Raw genomic sequence first — 22907 nt, forward strand, 5'->3', positions numbered from 1 at the left:
GGTTTAATGTCTCATCCGAAAGACGGCACCTCCGACAGTGTAGCACTCCCTCAGTACTGTTCCTCTGACAGTGCAATGCTCCCTCAGCACTGCCCCTCCCACAGTGCGGCGCTCCCTCAGTACTGCCCCTCGCACAGTGCAGCGCTCCCTCAGTACTGCCCCTCGCACAGTGCAGCGCTCCCTCAACACTGCCTCTCCGACAGTACGGCTCTCCCTCAGTACTTCCCCTCCGACAGTGCGGCGCTCTCTCAGTACTGCTCCTCCCACAGTGCAGCGCTCCCTCAGTACTGCCCCTCCGACAGTGCGACACTCCTTTAATATTGCCCCTCCAAAAGTGCGGCACTCCCTCAGTACTGCCCCTCCAACAGTGCAGCACTCCCTCAGTACTGCCCCTCCAACAGTGCAGCGCTCCCTCAGTACTGCCCCTTTGACAGTACAGCGCTCCTTCAGTACTGCCCCTCCGACAGTGCAGAGCTCCCTCAGTACTGCCACTCCGACAGTGCAGCACTCCCTCAGTACTGTCCCTCCGACAGTGCAGTGCTCCCTCAGTACTGCCCCTCCGACAGTGCAGAGCTCCCTCAGTACTGCCCCTTTGACAGTGCAGCGCTCCCTCAGTACTGCCCCTCCGACAGTACAACACTCCCTCAGTACTACCCCTTTGACAGTGCAGCGCTCCCTCAGTACTATCCCTCCGACAGTGCAATGCTCCCTCAGCACTGCCCCTCCCATAGTACGGCGCTCCCTCAGTACTGCCCCTCGCACAGTGCAGCGCTCCCTCAGTACTGCCCCTCCGAAAGTGCAGCGCTCCCTCAACACTGCCCCTCTGACAGTGCGGCTCTCCCTCAGTACTTCCCCTCCGACAGTGCGGCGCTCTCTCAGTACTGCTCCTCCCACAGTGCAGCGCTCCCTCAGTACTGCCCCTCCGACAGTGCAGCACTCCCTCAGTACTGCCCCTTTGACAGTGCGACACTCCCTGATTACTGCCCCTCCGACAGTGCAGAGCTCCCTCAGTACTGTCTCTCCGACAGTGTGGCACTCCCTGAGTACTGCCCCTCCGACAGTGCAGAGCCCCCTCAGTACTGCACTGGAGTTTCAGCCTGGATTGACCATTGAGCCCAAACAAACTCTTCCCTTTTCGATAGGTGAACACCAGCCACCCAGCTCCCCGCCTTGTCCATTGATCACCTTGCTCCAGAACCATCTCTAATTGTCCCTTGAGCCCATTTACACTCTCCGCTTCAACGTTTGTCCCTGCTCACCCATTCCCAGCTCGATTATCCTCAGATGAAAATAGTTCCCCCAACTCCCCTTCTTACCCCTCACTTCCCCCTCTCTATGACCTCTGGTATTTGAACCTTTATGACGAATCCTTACAATTACTGTTGCCATCCATCAAATTTCCCCTCCGTGTCCCTTTTCGACTGTGGACCTGACTGTTTTGTCTCTTCCTGTCCATCCCAGGGTCCTTTCCTCCTCCTCCCGGTGAAGATATCTATGACGATGTTGATGGTGTACCTGAAGAAAGTAAGCCTAGGTAAGTAGACCTGCGGGTGCTAGGGTAGGGGTAGTGATCTCACATGCGGGGGGCAGTGGGGGGTGGGATTTTGAAGTGAGCCCACCACCCGGTCAGTGAAAGAGGTCACAGGCACAAATCATTTTCCTATTCGAACTTCATTTGACTTTTGTCAGCGGGCTGTCTTGTCTTTATGGAACATCCCAGCAAAAGCTGGGGCTAAGGAATCCAGTGGCTGCACCACCCACATCGCCCAGATAGCTCAACGGTGGAGTGTGGGCTGCGGAAGGGATGGTAAAGCATCATGGGGGAGTGGGGCGGGGCAGGGCAGGGGGGGGCGGTGATGATATTGGCTGCATTGTTCTATCACTGTAAACCTTCCTCTGATGAGTGGACTGGTGTTTCACAGTGCTCGACCGATGGGCGAATAGTTGGGACTTTCTGGGGAGTGGGGGAGCAGGGGGTGAAATCTTTGCACAGCACGTGGATCAAGCCCTCATGATATTTGCTGACAGTGGTGGCGGGTGTATGCATCACACCTCTCCACTGATTCTGTCAGCTTTAGAATATACAATGGCTCATCGCTGACCCAGGTTCTGATATCATGAACCCACTGCATATTTGCAAGCACGGGGTAGAGATTAAGGTCAGGAATATTTCCATACCAACACTTAACATGTGTGCAACAAATTTTCAAGGGGGTTAATAGTTGTGTTAAAATAGTGGCAAGTGGAAATTGGTACAGCAACACTGATTGGAATTTCAATCCTTACATTGTCACATCCTGCACCCTTAACACACACAAAATTGGCAAAGGAGCTCCATGTAATTAGAGACATTAGCCTGACTGTCCATAGATGTTACTGCCATGAGAGGTCTAACATCGAGGATTAAATAGTTAAATAAATGATAACGTCAGATCCTTGTTCCTAAATCAGAGCTGCGGGACATTTGTACAAACAGCCAGAGATGTAATGCAATGGTAGAAAAAAAGGTTTTGAGTGCCCGAGAGCGACAGAGCCTAGGAGTTGCGAAGCGGTAAATAATGCCCTTGCATACTTTGAAGCCCCGCGTCACAGGATGCCTCAAAGACCGGGTCCTGGTCCTGGGGACTCCTGAAGAAGAAGAAGGTGGAGAAAGACGACAAAGACAAAACGGCGAGAGAAAAGGAAGGCGCTGAAAGTCAGGGTGAAAGCGATGCACGGCAGCTCCCGTAAGGCACCAACCAGCGACAGCATCCATCTTACTAATAACCGCACCTGGTACTAACGTGTTGGATGGTGTGAGCTAACTGCATGGAGTGCCACGAGATTAACATCTATCCCCACCCAGCACCTGTTGCTCAATACCCAGACTGACTTTAACCCAATCGAAAGCTCGATACATTCAGCCAGGGCACACTGCGGAGACAAGTGTCCAGTTTCTGGCCATTTTTTTTCCCCTTGTTTATTTTTCTCGCTCGATTCTTCTCGAGTTATTCGCTCAACCTTCCCCCGTCGGTAGTCCAGCCCAATCCGATCCACGGCCTTCCCTCTGGCCGTTGTTAAGTGTTAATCTTTGCCTGGGGGGAGTGGACCTGTTTGAAGTGACAGCCCTCACCCCCACAGCAACCACCTCCAGGGGCACAGTCGCCTTGGGGTGAGGTGGGGGGGGGGGCGGGGTGAGGGGGGTGGTTATAGGACTGGGCCAGCACGCCAGTCAAATATCACCCTGGCAACAAGCTGTGTCATTGAATTCAATAAATCTGGTCATTTTGAGGGCTGTCACCAGAAAGAAAAATGGCCTTAAAAGCTGCCGGATTGTCATAAAGACCCAACTGGTTCACTCATGTCCTTCGTGGAAGGAAATCTGCCGTCCTTACTCAGTCTGGGCCTACACGTGACTCCAGTCTCACATTAAATGGTCGACTCTTAACCGCCCTCACAGCAACGGGGGACAAGCAATAAATGCGGCCTTGCCAGCGTCCCAAGAACAAAAATGTTTAAAATAATTGACCATTCACCTGGGTCTTCAGCCTGGTTAACAGTGGTGAAACTCAGTGGCTATTGAGGCCGTCAGTCTGGACTGGGACCGATTGTTCAGCCATATCTGGCAACAGGATACTTGTCTTCTGTAGGTGCCTAGTACTGCACAGGTCTGGTCTCACACAGCACCAGTGAGGGTTTGTTCATTACTAATATACTACCCAATAACAGGTTAGTACTCAGGCAGCATGTGAGGCAGCCATTGGCGTAGAGCTGCCAAGACCCCAATAGTTGCTGCTCAATAGGGCATTGGTTGTATGTGTAGAGTTAATTACTGCTTTTCTCAAATGTTTGTTCATGTGGTAAAAAAGCCAGTCATTGGCAATCTATAGAGAATTTCCTCGGGCCATGACTAGGTACCTTCCCTTGTGTTTATCCCTGCTGGTTAAGAGCAGGAGAAAGTTTGGAACCTCCTCATTGGAACAGAAGGAGGCCATTCAGCCCCTCGAGCCTTAGATCGTGGCTGATCTGTATCTTAACTCCATTTACCTGCCTTGGTTCCGTAACCCTATAACCCATTGCCCAACAAAAATCTATCTCCCTCATATGCCTCATCAGTGTCCTCCATCCAGAGCCATGTAAGAATAATCTGAAATGGATCAAGGTTTCAGAACAAACTGTAGAAAAGACTATGTAAACAATGGGCTATATAAAGGGTACCTGCTTCATCCCCATCCACACCCTGGGGGTTATGGGGAAAGAGCAGACGGAGTAAGATTAATTGGACAGCTCTTTCAAAAAGCCAGCACAAGCATGATGGGCCGAATGACCTCCTTGGCCTGTGCTGTACACTAAATACAGTCATCGAAAGCAGTAAATGAGAGATTGACGAGGGAATATCCAGTGTGGCTATCAGACAAGATGACTACAGGAAAAGCTTTAATATTTGCTTTATAATATATTTATTATATTCTTATGCACACAGCAAACTCCTACAAACAGCAATGAGATAATGACCAGCTAGTCTGTTTTAGTGATGTTGATTGAGGGATAAATATTGGCCCCAGGACACCGGGGATAACTGCCCTGCTCTTTGTCAAAATAGTTCTGCGGCATCTTTCACATTCACCTGAGAGAGCAGACGGGACCTTGGTTTAACGACTCATCCAAAAGATGGCACCTCCGACAGCGCAGCGCTCCCTCAGTACTGCCCCTCCCACAGTGCAGCGCTCCCTCAGTACTGCCTCTTCCACAGTGCAGCACTCCCTCAGTACTGCCCCTCCCACAGTGCAGCGCTCCCTCAGTACTGCCCCTCCCACAGTGCAGCGCTCCCTCAGTACTGCCCCTCCGACAGTGCAGCGCTCCCTCAGTACTACCCCTCCGACAGTGCAGCGCTCCCTCAGTACTACCCCTCCGACAGTGCAGCGCTCCCTCAGTACTACCTCTCCCACAGTGCAGCACTCCCTCAGTACTGCCCCTCCCACAGTGCAGCGCTCCCTCAGTACTGCCCCTCCCACAGTGCAGCACTCCCTCAGTACTGCCCCTCCCACAGTGCAGCACTCCCTCAGTACTGCCCCTCCCACAGTACAGCGCTCCCTCAGTACTGCCCCTCCGACAGTGCAGCGCTCCCTCAGTACTGCCCCTCCGACAGTGCAGCGCTCCCTCAGTACTGCCCCTCCCACAGTGCAGCGCTTCCTCAGTACTGCCCCTCCCACAGTGCAGCACTCCCTCAGCACTGCCCCTCCGAGAGTGCGGCGCTCCCTCAGTACTGCCCCTCCGACAGTGCAGCGCTCCCTCATACTGCTCCTCCGACAGTGCGGCGCTCCCTCAGTACTGCCTCTCCGACAGTGCGGCGCTCCCTCATACTGCCCCTCCGACAGTGCTGCGCTCCCTCATACTGCCCCTCCGACAGTGCAGCGCTCCCTCAGTACTGCCCCTCTGACATGCGGCACTCCCTCAGTACTGCCCCTCCGACAGTGCAGCGCTCCCTCAGTACTGCCCCTCCGACAGTGCGGCGCTCCCTCAGCACTGCTCTGCTGACAGTGCAGCTCTCCCTCAGTACTGCCCCACCGACAGTGCGGCGCTCCCTCAGCACTGCTCTGCTGACAGTGCAGCTCTCCCTCAGTACTGCCCCTCCGACAGTGCTGCACTCCCTCAGTACTGCACTGGGAGGGTCAGCCTGGATATTTGTGCTCAAGTCTCTGGAGGGGGCTCGAACCCACAACCTTGGGACTCAGAAGCTACCCAGTGCACCATGGCTGACACGTGTTTTCCAGGCTGTTCTACAGTTGGGTGCTGAGAAGAATGAAAGGCTGGGTGGAGGAAGAAAGGGGATAAATGACTACCGAATTCACTCCTTCTGCTTGTGGGAGCCCGGCCTTTGGTCTGCTCATCAAACACCGGTGGGAGGGGGGGCCGGAAATCGCAGGTATCCGTGCATCCCTACCAGTACACGGTGCTTGTATAGAATCAGGACTATGCAAACTATGATGTACAGAGCTCTAAATTAACCGGAAATTAGCGTGGTCCCGGCCAGCAACACCACCAGCAGGCCGGGGCCATTGGAGGGAGCAGCGCGTGCTGCTGCAGGAGGGCGACGGCCTACTGCAGTGTGGGCAGGTACAGCAGGGGCGGCGAGGTCGGGGCGAAGGAGCGGCAAGAGTTCATAGAGGGATGTGATCGGGGCCCAGGAGAGGCGAGAGTTCGGGGACCAGAAGAGCCGAGGGCCCAGGGGCAGCACGGGCCAGCCCACACTGCGATATGCGGGCACACTAGGCCCGTGTAGCAGAGCTGGTCCCCAGTCATCCTGGTTAACCCTTGCCACTGGACCAAGACCTAGCTCTGTCAAGCCCGTGTGGTGGATGGTGTGCAACGGTCACCCCACGTTAAAAAAATCCACGCACAGGCATCTTCCACCCTTCAGGATGTAGTTCGGGATCTGGAATATTAGATCCTTCATTGAAACACCTGTGAACTCATCCTTTTTTGGCGTGGAAGGAAGTCATCCTCGCTTCGAGGGACCGCCTATGAGAATCAGGACTATCGTTCGGTACAACATGTACTTAGATCGTGCCTGCGATGCATCTAAACATCCCATCGTGCTTTCCTGGGATAGGTAACCAATCCCAGAGTCCTACCCTATTGGCCATAGCTGCTGCGTTCACCTACTCAACATCTGTGACTGTACAATGCAGTTCATCAAATGTGTCAGCCGTGGCTCAGTGGTCAGCACACTCGCCTCTGAGTCAGAAGGTTGTGGGTTCAAATCCCACTCCAGGGACTTGAGCACATGAATCGAGGCTGACACTCCCAGTGCAGTACTGAGGGAGTACTGCACTGTCGGAAGGGCAGTACCGAGGGAGCGCCGTACTGTCGGAGGGGCAGTACTGAGGGAACGCTGCACTGTCGGAAGGGCAGTACCGAGGGAGCGCCGCACTGTCGGAGGGGCAGTACTGAGGGAGCGCCGCACTGTCGGAGGGGCAGTACTGAGGCAGCGCCGCACTGTCGGAGGGACAGTACTGAGGGAGCACCACACTGTCGGAGGGGCAGTACTGAGTCAGCGCCGCACTGTCGGAGGGACAGTACTGAGGGAGCGCCGCACTGTCGGAGGGGCAGTACTGAGGGAGACCTGCACTGTCGGAGGGGCAGTATTGAGGCAGCGCCGCACTGTCGGAGGGACAGTACTGAGGGAGCGCCGCACTGTCGGAGGGACAGTACTGAGGGAGCGCCGCACTGTCGGAGGGACAGTACTGAGGCAGCGCCGCACTGTCGGAGGGACAGTACTGAGGGAGCGCTGCACTGTCGGAGGGGCAGTACTGAGAACTTAAGAATTAGGAACAGGAGTAGGTCATCTAGCCCCTCGAGCCTGCTCTGCCATTCAACAAGATCATGGCTGATCTGGCCGTGGACTCAGCTCCACTTACCCGCCCGCTCCCCGTAACCCTTAATTCCCTTATTGGTTAAAAATCTATCTATCTGTGACTTGAATACATTCAATGAGCTAGCCTCAACTGTTTCCTTGGGCAGAGAATTCCACAGATTCACAACCCTCTGGGAGAAGAAATTCCTTCTCAACTCGGTTTTAAATTGGCTCCCCCGTATTTTGAGGCTGTGCCCCCTAGTTCTAGTCTCCCCTACCAGTGGAAACAACCTCCCTGTCTCTATCTTGTCTATCCCTTTCATTATTTTAAATGTTTCTATAAGATCACCCCTCATCCTTCTGAACTCCAACGAGTAAAGACCCAGTCTACTCAATCTACTCATCTCCGGAATCAGCCTCATGAATCGTCTCTGTACCCCCTCCAAAGCTAGTATATCCTTCCTTAAGTAAGGTGACCAAACTGCACGCAGTACTCCAGGTGCGGCCTCAACAATACCCTGTACAGTTGCAGCAGGACCTCCCTGCTTTTGTACTCCATCCCTCTCGCAATGAAGGCCAACATTCCATTCGCCTTCCTGATTACCTGCTGCACCTGCAAACTAACTTTTTGGGATTTATGCACAAGGACCCACAGGTCCCTCTGCACTGCAGCATGTTGTAATTTCTCCCCATTCAAATAATATTCCCTTTTACTGTTTTTTTCCCCAAGGTGGATGACCTCACACTTTCTGACATTGTATTCCATCTGCCAAACCTTAGCCCATTCGCTTAACCTATCTAAATCTCTTTGCAGCCTTTCTGTGTCCTCTACACAACCCGCTTTCCCACTAATCTTTGTGTCAAATTTTGTTACACTACACTCTGTCCCCTCTTCCAGGTCATCTATATATATTGTAAACAGTTGTGGTCCCAGCACCGATCCCTGTGGCACACCACTAACCACCGATTTCCAACCCGAAAAGCACCCATTTATCCCGACTCTCTGCTTTCTGTTAGCCAGCCAATTCTCGATCCATGCTAATACATTTCCACTGACTCCGCGTACCTTTATCTTCTGCAGTAACCTTTTGTGTGGCACCTTATCGAATGCGTTTTGAAAATCTGAATACACCACATCCATCGGTACACCTCTATCCACCATGCTCGTTATATCCTCAAAGAATTCCAGTAAATTAGTTAAACATGATTTCCCCTTCATGAATCCATGTTGCGTCTGCTTGATTGCACTATTCCTATCTAGATGTCCCGCTATTTCTTCCTTAATGATAGTTTCAAGCATTTTCCCCACTACAGATGTTAAACTAACCGGCCTATAGTTACTTGCCTTTTGTCTGCCCCCTTTTTTAAACAGAGGCGTTACATTAGCTGCTCTCCAATCCACTGGTACCTCCCCAGAGTCCAGAGAATTTTGGTAGATTATAACGAATGCATCTGCTATAACTTCCGCCATCTCTTTTAATACCCTGGGATGCATTTCATCAGGACCAGGGGACTTGTCTACCTTGAGTCCCATTAGCCTGTCCATCACTACCCGCCTAGTGATAGTGATTGTCTCAAGGTCCTCCCTTCCCACATTCCTGTGACCAGCAATTTTTGGCATGGTTTTTGTGTCTTCCACTGTGAGGACCAAAGCAAAATAATTGTTTAAGGTCTCAGCCATTTCCACATTTCCCATTATTAAATCCCCCTTCTCATCTGCTAAGGGACCAATATTTACTTTAGTCACTCTTTTCCGTTTTATATATCTGTAAAAGCTTTTACTATCCGTTTTTATGTTTTGCGCAAGTTTACCTTCGTAATCTATCTTTCCTTTCTTTATTGCTTTCTTAGTCATTCTTGAGGGAACGCCGCACTGTCGGAGGGGCAGTACTGAGGGAGCGCCGCACTGTCAGAGGGGCAGTACTAAGGGAGCGCCGCACTGTCGGAGGGGCAGTACTGAGGGAGCGCCGCACTGTGGGAGGGGCAGTACTGAGGGAGCGCCGCACTGTCGGAGGGGCAGTACTGAGGGAGAACTGCACTGTGGGAGGGGCAGTACTGAGGGAGCGCCGCACTGTTGGAGGGGCAGTACTGAGGGAGAACTGCACTGTCGGAGGGGCAGTACTGAGGGAGAACTGCACTGTCGGAGGAGCAGTACCAAGGGAGTGCTGCATTTGTCGGGGGACAATACTGAGGCAGCGCTGCACTGTCAGAGGGCCGTCTTTCGGATGAGACGTTAAACCGAGGCCTTGTGTGTTCTCTCAGGCAGATGTAAAAGATCCCACGGCACTATTCCGAAGAAGAGCAGGGGAGTTATCCCCGGTGTCCTGGACAATATTTATCCCTCAATCAACATAACAGAAGCAGATAATCTGGTCATTATCATATTGCTGTTTGTGGGAGCTTGCTGTGTGCAACTTGGCTGCTGCGTCTCCTACAATACTGCAGTTCAAAAGTACTTAACTTGCTGTAAAGTGTTTTGGGACATTCTGAGGTGGTGAAATGTACTACAGAAATGCAAGTTTTTTTTTGAAGCACTTTGGGATGTCTCTAAGATATGACAAAGTGCTGCAGAAATCAGCTCTTTCTCACACGGTGAAAGACTGCCACCTGCTGGACAAACTAAAAGTAGCATTTTTTTTCAAAACAGTCCAGCTTTGACTGAAGTAATTTAATTGTTGGCAGTGTCATTTGCAGGATAGGGAAAATGGGTCTGACTGCAACAAATTGAAGCTATATAAATCTGGTCAGAGAATATAAAATTCCTGCAATAGAGAAATCATGGGCAGTTTTAACCTTCCTATTGATTGGACAAAGCAAATTGGCCAGGGTAGCCTTGAGGAGGAGTTCATAGAGTGTATCCAGGATACTTTCCTTGAACAGGGAGCAGACAATCTTAGATCTGGTACTGTGTAATGAGACAGGTTTAATAAACAATCTCCAAGTAAAGGATCTTCTAGGAATGAGTGACCATAACATGGTTGAATTTCAAATTCAGTTGGAGGGTGACAAAGTTGAATCTCAAACCAGAGTCCTAAGCTTAAACAAAGGAGACTAGAACGGTATGAAGGCAGAGTTGGCTAAAGTGAACTGGGAAAATAGATTAAAGTGTGGGACAGTTGATGAGCAGCGGCAGACATTTAAGGAAATATTTCATAACCCTCAACAAAAATATATCCCAATGAGAAGGAAAGACTGTAAGAGAAGGGCTAACGAAGGAAATATGGGATGGTATCAAATCGAAAATAAGGGCATACAAAGTGGCCAAGACTAGTGGGAGGCCAGAGGATAGGGAAACTTTTGTAGATCCAGAAAAGCCAGCAAAGAACGACTAAAAAAATAATAGAGGGAAGATAGATTATGAAAGTAAACTAGCACGAAATATAAAAACAGATAGTAAGACTTTCTACAGGTACATAAAAAGGAAAAGAGCGGTTAGAGGATGAGACTGGGGAATTAATAATGGGGAACAGGGAAATGGCAGAGACGTTGAACAAATATTTTGTATCAGCCTTCACGGTAGAAGACACTAAAAACGTCCCAATAGTGGATAATCAAGGGGCTGTAAGGAGGGAGAAACTTAATACAATCACTATCACTAAAGAAGTAGTACTCAGTAAAATAATGGGACTAAAGGCGGACTAGTCGCTTGCATCCTAGGGTCTTAAAAGAAGTGGCTGCAGAGATAGTGGATGCATTGGTTGTAATCTACCAAAATTCCCTGGATTCTGGAGACGTCCCAGCGGATTAGAAAACTGCAAATTTATTGCCCCTATTTAAAAAAGGAGGCAGATAGAACGCAGGAAACTATAGACCAGTTAGCCAAACATCTGGCATTGGAAAAATGCTGGAGTCCATTATTAAGGAAGCAGTAGCAAAACATTTGAAAAAGCATAATTCAATCAAACAGAGTCAGCATGGTTTTATGAAAGGGAAATCATGTTTGTCAAATTTGCTGGAGTTCTTTGAGGATGTAATGAGCAGGGTGGATATGGGGGAACCAGTGGATGTGGTGTATTTGGATTTCCAGCAGGCATTCAATAAGGTGCCACATAAAAGGTTACTGCACAAGATAAAAGTTCATGGGGTTGGGGATAATATATGGATAGAGGATTGGCTAACTAGCAGAAAACAGAGAGTCGGGATAAATGGGTAATTTTGCAGTTGGCAAGCAGTAACGAGTGGGGTGCCACAGGGATCAGTGCTGGGGTCTCAACTATTTACAATCTATATTAATGGCTTAGATGAAGGGACCGAGTGTAATGTAGCCAAGTTTGCTGATGATAAAGATGAGTGGGAAAGCAAATTGTGAGGAGGACACAAAAAATCTGCAAAGGGATATAGATAGGCTAAGTGAGTGGGCAAAAATTTGGCAGTTGTGGGAAAATGTGAGATTATCCACTTTGGCAAAAAAAATAGAAAAGTAATTTAAATGGAGAAAAATTGCAAAGTGCTGCCGTAGAGAGGGACCTGGGGGTCCTTATGCATGAAACACTGAAAGTTAGTATGCAGGTACAGCAAGTAACCAGCAAGGCAAATGGAATGCTGACCTTTATTGCAAGGGGGAATGGAGTATAAAAGCAGAGAAGTCCTGCTACAACTGTACAGGGTATTGGTGAGGACACATCTGGAGTACTGCGTGCAGTTTTGGTCTCCGTATTTAAGGAAGGATATACTTGCATTAGAGGCTGTTCAGAGAAGGCTCACTAGGTTGATTCCTGAGATGAAAGGGTTGACTTACGAAGATAGGTTGAGTAGGTTGGGCCTATACTCATTGGAGTTCAGAAGAATGAGAAATGATCTTATCGAAACATATAAGACAATGAGAGGGCTCGACAAGGTGGATGCAGAGGGGAAACTAGAACTAGGGGGCATAATCTCAGAATAAGGGGCCGCCATTTAAAACTGAGATGAGGAAAAATTTCTTCTCTCAGAGGATTGCATATCTGTGGAATTCTCTGCCCCAGAGAGCTATGGAGACTGGGTCATTGAATATATTTAAGGCGGAGATAGACAGATTTTTGAGCGATAAGGGAGTAAAGGGTTATGGGAAGCGGGCAGGGAAGTGGAGCTGAGTCCATGATCAGATCAGCCGTGATATTGAATGGCGGAGCAGGCTCAAGGGTCCAAATGACCTACTTCTGCTCCTATTTCGTAGGTTCTTATGTAAATCCTGGCTCAGGTATAAAGCAGCACTAATAAACTTGGTTACAATGCAATAAAAAAAAACATTAAAAACGCTAGAAATACTTAACAGGTCTTTCAGCATCTCAAAAGAAAAGGCAGGTTAACATCGCGAGCACAGATCCTTCAGCAGGGACAGTTTTAACAAAGGTTTCTGATTTCCACTGTAGTTTTTCTTTGTCCTTATCTTATTAGTTACAACACCGCCTGGTTATTGCATTTATCTGGGTTTAGTTGTACACAGACAAACTTACCCCCAGAAACACTGGGCGACGCGCCCCCATCTCAGTCAGACCAGACTTTCATTCTATGAATTACTGTGAGTGGACAAAATGATTGGGGATTTGTGTAATATTCCTGTGTCTTCCAGTTTAACAGAGATATTAACCTGTTTAAATCTTGTATCATCCTCACTAGCACCTAACTTAATCAGTGCCTATCCTCTGCCTCTCACCTCCCATTGTGCATTCTGCTAGATCTAGGTTATTGTTCAACTGTTCCTTCGTGAGGTGTAACTTCCTGTGTGTTTTTTTCAAGGAGCATTCCTCCACCAGCCGAGCTTGCAACAGGTAAGGGAGTTTCTGATGTGAATCTGTTGTGAGGTTTGACGAAGAGTGATTACTGGCCTAGGTGGAAGTTTGGGGAGGGTCAAGGCACGGATTTTAGCCTGGGCTTCTGAATAGTGAAGGAATCATTCTTTTTCTCGTTGTGTAACTTCAGCCCTCTTACAAAAGGGGGCTGCTTGGTGCCGGTTATCAGTTTGTGAGGGCCGATAGACTCCCCCAGGCCCGATGGCGGGGGCGGGACAGGAGGGCGGAAACTGAATTTCTCACCAGCTCGGGTCAGACAGCTGCCCACCATGAACATGTTAAGGCACAGGTACATGGCACCTCCATGTAAATTAGGTGCCCTTCCCCTGGACCCTGCATACTCTAACAGGGTCAGTGCGGATCGGGTTAGATACAGAGCAAAGCTCCCTCTACACTGTCCCATCAAACACTCCCAGGGCAGGTACAGCACGGGGGTAGCTACAGAGTAAAGCTTCCGCTACACTGTCCCATCAAACACTCCCAGGGCAGGTACAGCACGGGTTATATACAGAGTAAAGCTCCCTCTACACTGTCCCATCAAACACTCCCAGGGCAGGTACAGCACGGGGTTAGATCCAGAGTAAAGCTCCCTCTATACTGTCCCATGTGGATAATGTGGATAAATGTGAGGTTATCCACTTTGGTGGTAAAAACAGAGAGACAGACTATTATCTGAATGGTGACAGATTAGGAAAAGGGGAGGTGCAAAGAGACCTGGGTGTCATGGTACATCAGTCATTGAAGGTTGGCATGCAGGTGCAGCAGGCGGTTAAGAAAGCAAATGGCATGTTGGCCTTCATAGCAAGGGGATTTGAGTACAGGGGCAGGGAGGTGTTGCTACAGTTGTACAGGGCATTGGTGAGGCCACACCTGGAGTATTGTGTACAGTTTTGGTCTCCTAACCTGAGGAAGGACATTCTTGCTATTGAGGGAGTGCAGCGAAGGTTCACCAGACTGATTCCCGGGATGGCGGGACTGACCTATCAAGAAAGACTGGATCAACTGGGCTTGTATTCACTGGAGTTCAGAAGAATGAGAGGGGACCTCATAGAAACATATAAAATTCTGACGGGGTTAGACAGGTTAGATGCAGGAAGAATGTTCCCAATGTTGGGGAAGTCCAGAACCAGGGGTCACAGTCTAAGGATAAGGGGTAAGCCATTTAGGACCGAGATGCGGAGGAACTTCTTCACCCAGAGAGTGGTGAACCTGTGGAATTCTCTACCACAGAAAGTTGTTGAGGCCAATTCACTAAATATATTCAAAAAGGAGTTAGATGAGGTCCTTACTGCTAGGGGGATCAAGGGGTATGGCGAGAAAGCAGGAATGGGGTACTGAAGTTGAATGTTCAGCCATGAACTCATTGAATGGCGGTGCAGGCTAGAAGGGCCGAATGGCCTACTCCTGCACCTATTTTCTATGTTTCTATGTTTCTATCAAACACTCCCAGGGCAGGTACAGCACGGGTTAGATACAGAGTAAAGGTCCTTCTACACTGTCCCATCAAACACTCCCAGGGCAGGTACAGCACGGGTTAGATACAGAGTAAAGGTTCCTCTACATTGTCCCATCAAACACTCCCAGGGCAGGTACAGCACGGGTTAGGTACAGAGTAAACCTCCCTCTACACTGTCCCATCAAACACTCCCAGGGCAAGTACAGCACGGGTTAGATACAGAGTAAAGTTCCTTCTACACTATCCCATCAATGTGGCTCAGAAGAGTGCCCCCTCCTGCCCATGTGTGGCATTTTCCACTTTCCCAGCTGGCCATTCTCTGATCACCCCGAGCGGTATTACCAATTTAGCATCAACTTGTGCCCAATTAGTGGCAGCTGTGCGCTGTGGCTCAGTGCTCACTGGGATTTGGATTGAGACTATTGAAACTTAACGGAGAGCAGCAAAGGGCTGGTTGTAAGAGCTCTGTGATTTCACCTCTTTAAAACACCGAGGGGCTTTAATGGCATCATTGTAACCATGTTCTTTAATTCAAACTGCAAGCCACACATTGAAAGTGAAGAGTTCCTGAGCAGGACTCGAGGAGCGTCTTGCCCACAGAAGCCCCTCAGTTAAAGCCGTTAACGACCATGATGAACGAGCACCGTGAAGAGGAGCTGGTGACAATGACCTTTGCCTGTGTTTCTCACTGACTCTGTCACGTTGCATGCTGTCAGTATTCACAGGGAGCGACGTGCGGTGGCCCGGCCTGGAAATCGACACGGTCTCGGCCTGCAAGACCACCAGCAGGCCGGGGCCATTGGAGGGAGCAGCGTGTGGCGACATACCACTGCAGGGAGCAGCGCGTGCTGCTGCAGGAGGGCGACGGCTGACTGCAGTGTGGGCAGGTACAGCAGGAGCGGCGAGGTCGGGGCGAAAGAGCGGCAAGAGTTCGGAGAGGGAAGTGACCGGGGCCCAGGAGAGGCGAAGTTTCGGGGCCCAGGAGAGGCGAGGGCCCAGGGGCAGCACGGGTCAGCCCACACTGCGATATGTGTGCGCACTGGGTCCGTGCAGCAGAGCTGGTCTTCAGTTGTCCTGGTTAACTCTTGCCACTGGACCAAGACCTAGCTCTGTCAAGCCCATGTGGTGGCTTCTTCCACCCTTCAGGATGTAGTTCAGGACCTGGAATATTAGGTCCTTCATTGAAATACCTGTGAACTCATCCCTTTTTGGCGTGGAAGCAGGTCATCCTCGTTTCGAGGGACTACCTATGATGATGAGTATTCATGTCACAGCAGCCACTTTAATCAATGGTGAAACGAAAGTAAAAAAACAAAACTTATCTCGAAAGGAATAGACCTTGGGGAGCAGCGGTTTATGCAAAATAAAGCCAGTGTGTCACAGTTGATGAGGGCTCGGCTGGTGTTCTGAAACAGTCTGCGGCTCTTGTGCAACACCTGGCTGGTGCCTCTGCGGTTTATCTGCTGTAACATATCGTTTTTGTGTTGCTGATTTTGTTGCTGACTTTGCGTTCCTTGTCTCTTGTTTTCTCCCACAGAGGGTGAAGATGTCTATGATGATATTGGCGCTGACGATTTTCCACCTCCGCCGCCTGAATTCAGGTATGATCCACCCTACTTATGTGTACATCAGCTCTCGGTGGCAGAGCTGCTTAATACAATCTACTATACTGTATTCGCTGCTCACGTTGCAGTCTCCTCTACATTGGGGAGACCAAGCGCAGATTGGGTGACCGCTTTGGGTGATACCTCCGTTCAGTCCGCAAGCGTGACCCCGAGCTTCCGGTCACCTGCCACTTTAATTCCCCGCTCCACTCCCACTCTGATCTCAGTCCTCGGTCTCCTACACTGTTCCAACGAAGCTCAACACAAGCTCGAGGAACAGCATCTCATCTTTCATTAAGGCACTTTACAGCCTTCTGGACTCAACATCGAGTTCAGCAACTTCAGACCATAACCTCTGCTCACATTTTACCTGGATGGCAGCTGTTGATGATAATTTTATCTAATTCATAATTTGTTTTAAAACCTGAGATCTTTGAGTGATGTCGTACATTCAGGGCCCAGGGGCAGCACGGGCCCAGCCCACACTGCGATATGTGTGCGCACTGGGTCCGTGCAGCAGAGCTGGTCTCCAGACGTCCTGGTTAACCCTTGCCACTGGACCAAGGCCTAGCTCTGTCAAGCCCGCGTGGTGGCTGGTGTGCAACGATCACCCCACGCTAAAAAAATCCACGCACAGGCATCTTCCACCCTCCAGGATGTAGTTCAGGACCTGGAATATTAGGTCCTTCATTGAAACTCCTATGAACGTATCCCTTTTTGGTTTGGAAGCAAGTCATCCTCGATAGGAGGGACTGCCTAAGAAGAAGAAGCACAATATAAAGAAGAATCATAGAGACTTACAGCACAGAAAGAGGCCATTCGGCCCGTCGAGCCTGTGCCGGCTCTCTGAGAGAGCAGTCGTGTTTAATCCCACACTCCCGCTTTGTGTCCGTATCCCTGTAAGTTCCTCATCCTCCAGTACCGTCCAACTCCCTTTAAAAATTAAATAAGGAATCAGTTTCCACCACCTTTTCAGGTAGAACCAATTCTCTGAGTGAAAAGAAACCTCCTAGTCTCCCCACTAGGTCTTGTACCAATGATTTTAAAACTTCGACCTCTGACTATGACCAGAGGGAATCATTTTCTCCATCAAAACCTCTCCATCATGTACACCTCTATTAGGTCACCTCCTAATCCTCTCTGTTCCAAGGAGAACAGTCCGAACTTTTCCAACCTCTCTTCATAACTCAAGTCTGATCCCTGGTAACATCCCGGTAAACCTCCTCCGCACCCTTTCTAAGGTCTTTACATCTTTCCTGAAGTGTGGTGCCCACAATTGTCCACAATTCTCCAGCTCAGGCCTAACCTGTGCTTCTACATTCTGTTCCTGTATTTATAAACCCACATGCTTTTTTAACCACCTGATCAACTTGCCCCGCCACCTTTAAGGATTTGTGTACTTGGGCTCCAGGGTCTTTCTGCTCATCTGCACGTTTCAAATTCGGGCCATTTATAGTCCACTGTCTTTCCATATTAGTCCTCCCAAAGTGCATCACTTCACACTTCTCCGCATTGAACTCCATCTGCCTCTGCCCATTTCTCTATCCAATCTATGAAATACTGAAGTCTACAACTATCCTCATCACTAACTACTAAGTTGCCAAGTTTCGTATCATCTGCAAACTTTATAATGCTGCTCCCGACACCCGAGTCTAGGCCGTCAGTCATAATTGAAAAGAGTAATGGAGCCAAAACCGACCCTTGGGGAATCCCACTGCAGAACACCTCCCAGTCTGAAAATCATCCATCTAACCTTTGCTTCCTGTCACTGAACCACTTTCCCCTTAATTCCATGGGCTTCCATCTTCTTCACCATTTATCAAAAGTCTATGGGGCTGAAATGCCCCTGTTGCGCGCCACCTGTTAGCGCCTCCAGGGGGCGCTAACTGGATGCAAAAGTATTTTCGCCCAATGGGAGCACTACGGGCTCCGGCGAAATTGCACGGGAGTTAGCGAAGGCGCGAATGCAGTTGCACCTCGCCCTGCCGGTAGCGCCTTGGGCCGCAGTACCTCCGGCAATGATGACCTCATTGGCATATGCACCGACCCCTTTTCGCCCTACAGCAGAAATTGGGCAGCGCACCGCGAGGCCGCTGCCGGCGAGGTCCGTGCCAGCCTCGCGGGTCGCGAACCGGGTCGCTCACCCATCGCGGGGGGCGAAAGTTAAAGAGGAGGTGCGATGCACCCGCGCCCCCATCTTTTCCCACACTTATCTGTCGGGCCATTGCGCAGCGATGTCGCGGGGTCCGGGCCGCGATTGTGCAGCCCGGCATTCGGTTTCTGTGCCGGGCTGTGGCCACGGCATCTCGCATCCCCAGTGACCCAGTGGAGCCCATCAAAGGGCTCGCAGCGTCCCTCCCCTGCAGAAAGGGAGGAGCGTTGAAATGCATCAGCGCTAAGCGGAGAGGCCGCAAAGCACTCCACAATGTACCCGGGTCGCGCCCCCGATCCTGTCCCGAGAGGAAGCAACATTGCACTCCACTTCCTGTGGTGGGGCACTAATCAGAATAGATGGATCGACTGGGGAAGCTAGGATTGTTCTCCTTGGAGCAGATTTGATAGAGGCGTTCAAAATCGGGAAGGATTTAGATAGTGTAAATAAAGAAAAACTGTTTCCAATGGCTGAAGGGTCAACAACCAGAGGGCACAGAGTTAAGGTGCTTGGCAAAAGAACCAGAGGCAACATGAGGAAATATTTTTATGCAATGAGTGGAATGCTCTGCCTGATAGGGTGGTGGAAACAGATTCAATAGCAGCCTTCAAAAGGGAATTGGAATAAACTTAGGAGAAAAGATTGCAGGGATATGGGGAAAGAGCGGGGGAGTGGGACTAACTGGATAGCTCTTTTCAAGAGCCAGCGCAGACTCGATGGGCCGAATGGCCTCCTTTTGTGCTGTAGAGAGAGAGAAAAAATTGGTATCAATTTATGGGACGACGTAATCTGTCCCAAGTTTCCACGGTTACCGGGCTCAACAAGTAACTAATCACTATAGTCTTAACTGGCTAACTAATTTAGGCAGATTAATTTGTGTAGCTGATGAACTTCTCTTTTATAAGTTCAAAGAACATCTATAATCTTACTTTACAAGTCTCCCAGTGCGAGTGACCAGCTCCCGGTTCTCACAGTTGCAGGCAAGCCTCCTGAGTCCTGACTCCAGTCAGAGAACGGAGCATTGCTTGAAACACGGGGAGATGGGAAAGGGGTTTTACTGCTTTGATCAATTGTTGCACCACTCGGAAATGCCTGGTGGCAGTGCTGAAAAACCTGTAAAAGTCAGTGCTGTCGTCACCTGTTGTTCCGGCAGTTAATGGACAGGAATGAGATGACCAACCATTTGCTTATACTGTTGATTCCTGCCAATCACCTAATGCTTTGGCAAGAAAAATCCTGTGTGTATCAGGGTACCAATAAACTGCAGACACCAGCTAGTCCATTTACAACTGTTTGCAGCATAGCCCATTCCATTGTTCATTCAGCAATTCAAGCTGAACCAAAACAACAGGGAGCACTACACATGAATCGAATCTGACTCATAAAGAGATTAGGTCTCGCAAAATGGTTTCGTTTGGCAGTGAGTTGATTGCATTTTGTTTTTTTGCTGAGCATTAAATACAAAATAATTGGATTTGACTAAACATTTTTATACCTTTCCTCACTGGAGTCAGGGGAGATGGGGTTATATAAAATGGGAAGGGGTTTGGTCCATTTGGATTTTACATCATCATCATAGGCAGTTCCTCAGAATCGAGGAAGACTTGCTTCCACTCTAAAAACGAGTCCTTAGGTGGCTGTACAGTCCAATACAAGAGTCACAGACCCTGTCACAGGTGGGACAGATAGTCGTTGAAGGAAAGGGTGGGCAGGGAGCCTGGTTTGCCGCAACCTCTTTCCGCTGCCTGCGCTTGGTTTCTGCATTCTCTCGCCGATGGGACTCGAGGTGCTCAGCGCCCTCCCAGATGCACTTCCTCCACTTAGGGCAGTCTTTGGCCAGGGACTTCCAGGTGTCAGTGGGGATGTTGCACTTTATCAGAGAGGTTTTGAAAGCGTCCTTGAAATGTTTCCTCTGCCCACCTTTGGCTCATTTGCCGTGAAGGAGTTCCAAATAGAGCGCTTGCTTTGGGAGTCTCGTGTCTGGCATGTGAACAATGTGGCCTGCCCAGCGGAGCTGATTAAGTGTGGTCAGTGCTTCAATGCTGGGGATGTTGGCCTGGTCGAGGACGTTAATGTTGGTGCGTCTGTCCTCCCAGGGGATTTGTAGGATCTTGCGGAGACATCGTAAGTAGAGGAAGTGCAACAGGGAGGGAGGGCGCTGAGCACCTCGAGTCTCATCGCCGAGAGCATGCAGAAATCAAGTGCAGGCAGCGGAAAGAGCGTGCGGCAAACCAGTCCCACCCACCCTTTCCCTCAATGACTATCTATCACACCTGTGACAGGGACTGTGGTTCTCGTATTGGACTGTTCAGTCACGTAGAGTGGAAGCAAGTCTTCCTCGATTCCGAGGGACTGCCTATGATGATGACTGGCCAGGCTCCCGAAAGTTAAAATCGATCCCACTGCCTGCTCAGAGCCTTAAAGTATTGCTGTCTAAACTGGTTCTCAAAATCAAACTGGAACTGGATGGTATGAGAGAACTTTTTACAAAGACAAACACTGCAAGGGAGGTGGATTGACATGCAAAGCTGTGGGGGATGCTGGGATCGGGCAACAAGCCATAGGTTTTGGGGTGAAAGGTCAAGCATCTCAAAGTTATGTTCTCTTTTCATTAAACAGTTTGCCAAAGCCCTTGAAAGCACCAACACCCGGAAAAGGCAAAAAAGATGATAAAGATCCCAAAAAGCCCAAAAAGATGGAAAAGGAGGAAAAAGACTTCAGGAAAAAATTTAAGGTAAGTTTTGGACATGTTTAAATTGTTTTGAACTTTTTGGGGGGTAATTTTAAAGCTAACCTGTCCAGTGGAAAGCTGATGTTCAGGTTGAACAATCAGTGGAGAGTAAAATTGGGCAGCGTGTACAACAAACTCATCCTTTTTCCGGCCTTGGGTTATGTTAAAATTACCCCTGAATGTCCCATCTACCTGAAATGTGGCCATGCTTTTGAACTACTGTACAGAATCATAGAATGATAGAAACATAGAAAATAGGTGCAGGAGCCTGCACCACCATTCAATATGATCCCACTCCTGCCTTTTCTCCATACCCCTAGATCCCTTTAGCCGTAAGGGCCACATCTAACTCCCTTTTGAATATGTCCAATGAACTGGACTCAACAACTTTCTGTGGTCGAGAATTCCACAGGTTCACCACTCTCTGGGTGAAGAAGTTTCTCCTCATCTCGCTCCTAAATGGCTTACCCCTTATCCTTAGACTGTGACCCCTGGTTCTGGACTTCCCCAACATCGGGAACATTCTTCCTGCATCTAGCCTGTCCAGTCCCGTCAGAATTTTATATGTTTCTATGAGATCCCCTCTCATCCTTTTAAACTCCAGTGAGCATAAGCCTAGTCGATCCAGTCTCTCCTCATATGTCAGTCCTGCTATCCCAGGAATCAGTCTGGTGAACCTTCGCTGCACTCCCTCAATAGCAAGAACGTCCTTCCTCAGATTAGGAGACCAAAACTGCACACAATACTCAAGGTGTGGTCTCACCAAGACCCTGTACAACTGCAACACAGGAGGAGGCCATTCGGCCCATCGTGCCTGTGCTGGCTCTGTGAAAGAGCTGTCCAATTAGTCTCACTTCCCTGCTCTTTCCCCATAGCCCTGCAAATTTTCACCCCTCAAGTTCCAATTCAATTCCCTTTTAAAAGTTACTATTTAGTCTGCTCCAACTGCAGGTAATGCATTCCAGATCCTAACACTCGCTGCGTAAATATTTTGTTCCTCATGTTGCCTATTTCTTTTACCAATTACCGTCAATCTGTGCCCTCTGGTTATTGACTCTTTTGCCAATGAAACAGTTTCTCCTGATTTACTCTAGCAAAACTTATCATCATAGGCAGTCCCTTGAAACTTGCTTCCACGCCAAAAAGGGATGAGTTCACAGGTGTTTCAATGAAGGACCTAATATTCCAGGTCCCGAACTACATCTTGAAGGGTGGAAGATGCCTATGCGTGGATTTTTTTAACATGTGGTGGCTGTTGCACACCAGCCACCACACGGGCTTGACAGAGCTAGGTCTTGGTCCAGTGGCAAAATTATTCAGGATTTGAACACCTCTATCAAATCTCTTCTTAACCTTCTCTGCTCCAAGGAGAGCACCCCGTTTTTCTAGTCTCTCCACATGACTGAACTCCTGCATCCCTGGAACCATTCTGGTAAATCTCCTCTGCACCCTCTCCAAGGCCTTGACATCCTTCCTAACATAGAAACATAGAAACATAGAAAATAGGTGCAGGAGTAGGCCATTCGGCCCTTCTAGTCTGCACAGCCATTCAATGAGTTCATGGCTGAACATTCAACTTCAGTACCCCATTCCTGCTTTCTCGCCATACCCCTTGATCCCCCTAGCAGTAAGGACCTCATCTAACTCCTTTTTGAATATATTTAGTGAATTGGCCTCAACAACTTTCTGTGGTAGAGAATTCCACAGGTTCACCACTCTCTGGGTGAAGAAGTTCCTCCGCATCTCGGTCCTAAATGGCTTACCCCTTATCCTTAGACTGTGACCCCTGGTTCTGGACTTCCCCAACATTGGGAACATTCTTCCTGCATCTAACCTGTCTAACCCCGTCAGAATTTT

At 49.5% G+C, this 22907-nt stretch overlaps 1 protein-coding gene across 3 annotated transcripts in view; it reads left to right on the forward strand.

Annotated features, from left to right (window-relative positions):
• Positions 1 to 22907, forward strand: part of LOC139262123 (FYN-binding protein 1-like) — a 307778-nt gene that overhangs the window by 252121 nt on the left and 32750 nt on the right. For 2 of the 3 annotated variants that reach the window (XM_070877275.1, XM_070877279.1), the window contains exons 11-15: positions 1462 to 1534; positions 2580 to 2726; positions 13055 to 13086; positions 16101 to 16164; positions 20939 to 21053. In XM_070877275.1, the coding sequence (XP_070733376.1) occupies positions 1462 to 1534; positions 2580 to 2726; positions 13055 to 13086; positions 16101 to 16164; positions 20939 to 21053 (431 nt within the window). The remainder of the gene's footprint in view (positions 1 to 1461; positions 1535 to 2579; positions 2727 to 13054; positions 13087 to 16100; positions 16165 to 20938; positions 21054 to 22907) is intronic. The other variant, XM_070877287.1, reaches the window with a different exon arrangement.

The sequence above is a fragment of the Pristiophorus japonicus genome, chromosome 1 (assembly GCF_044704955.1).
Source record: "Pristiophorus japonicus isolate sPriJap1 chromosome 1, sPriJap1.hap1, whole genome shotgun sequence".
Classification (NCBI taxonomy): Eukaryota; Metazoa; Chordata; class Chondrichthyes; family Pristiophoridae; genus Pristiophorus; species Pristiophorus japonicus.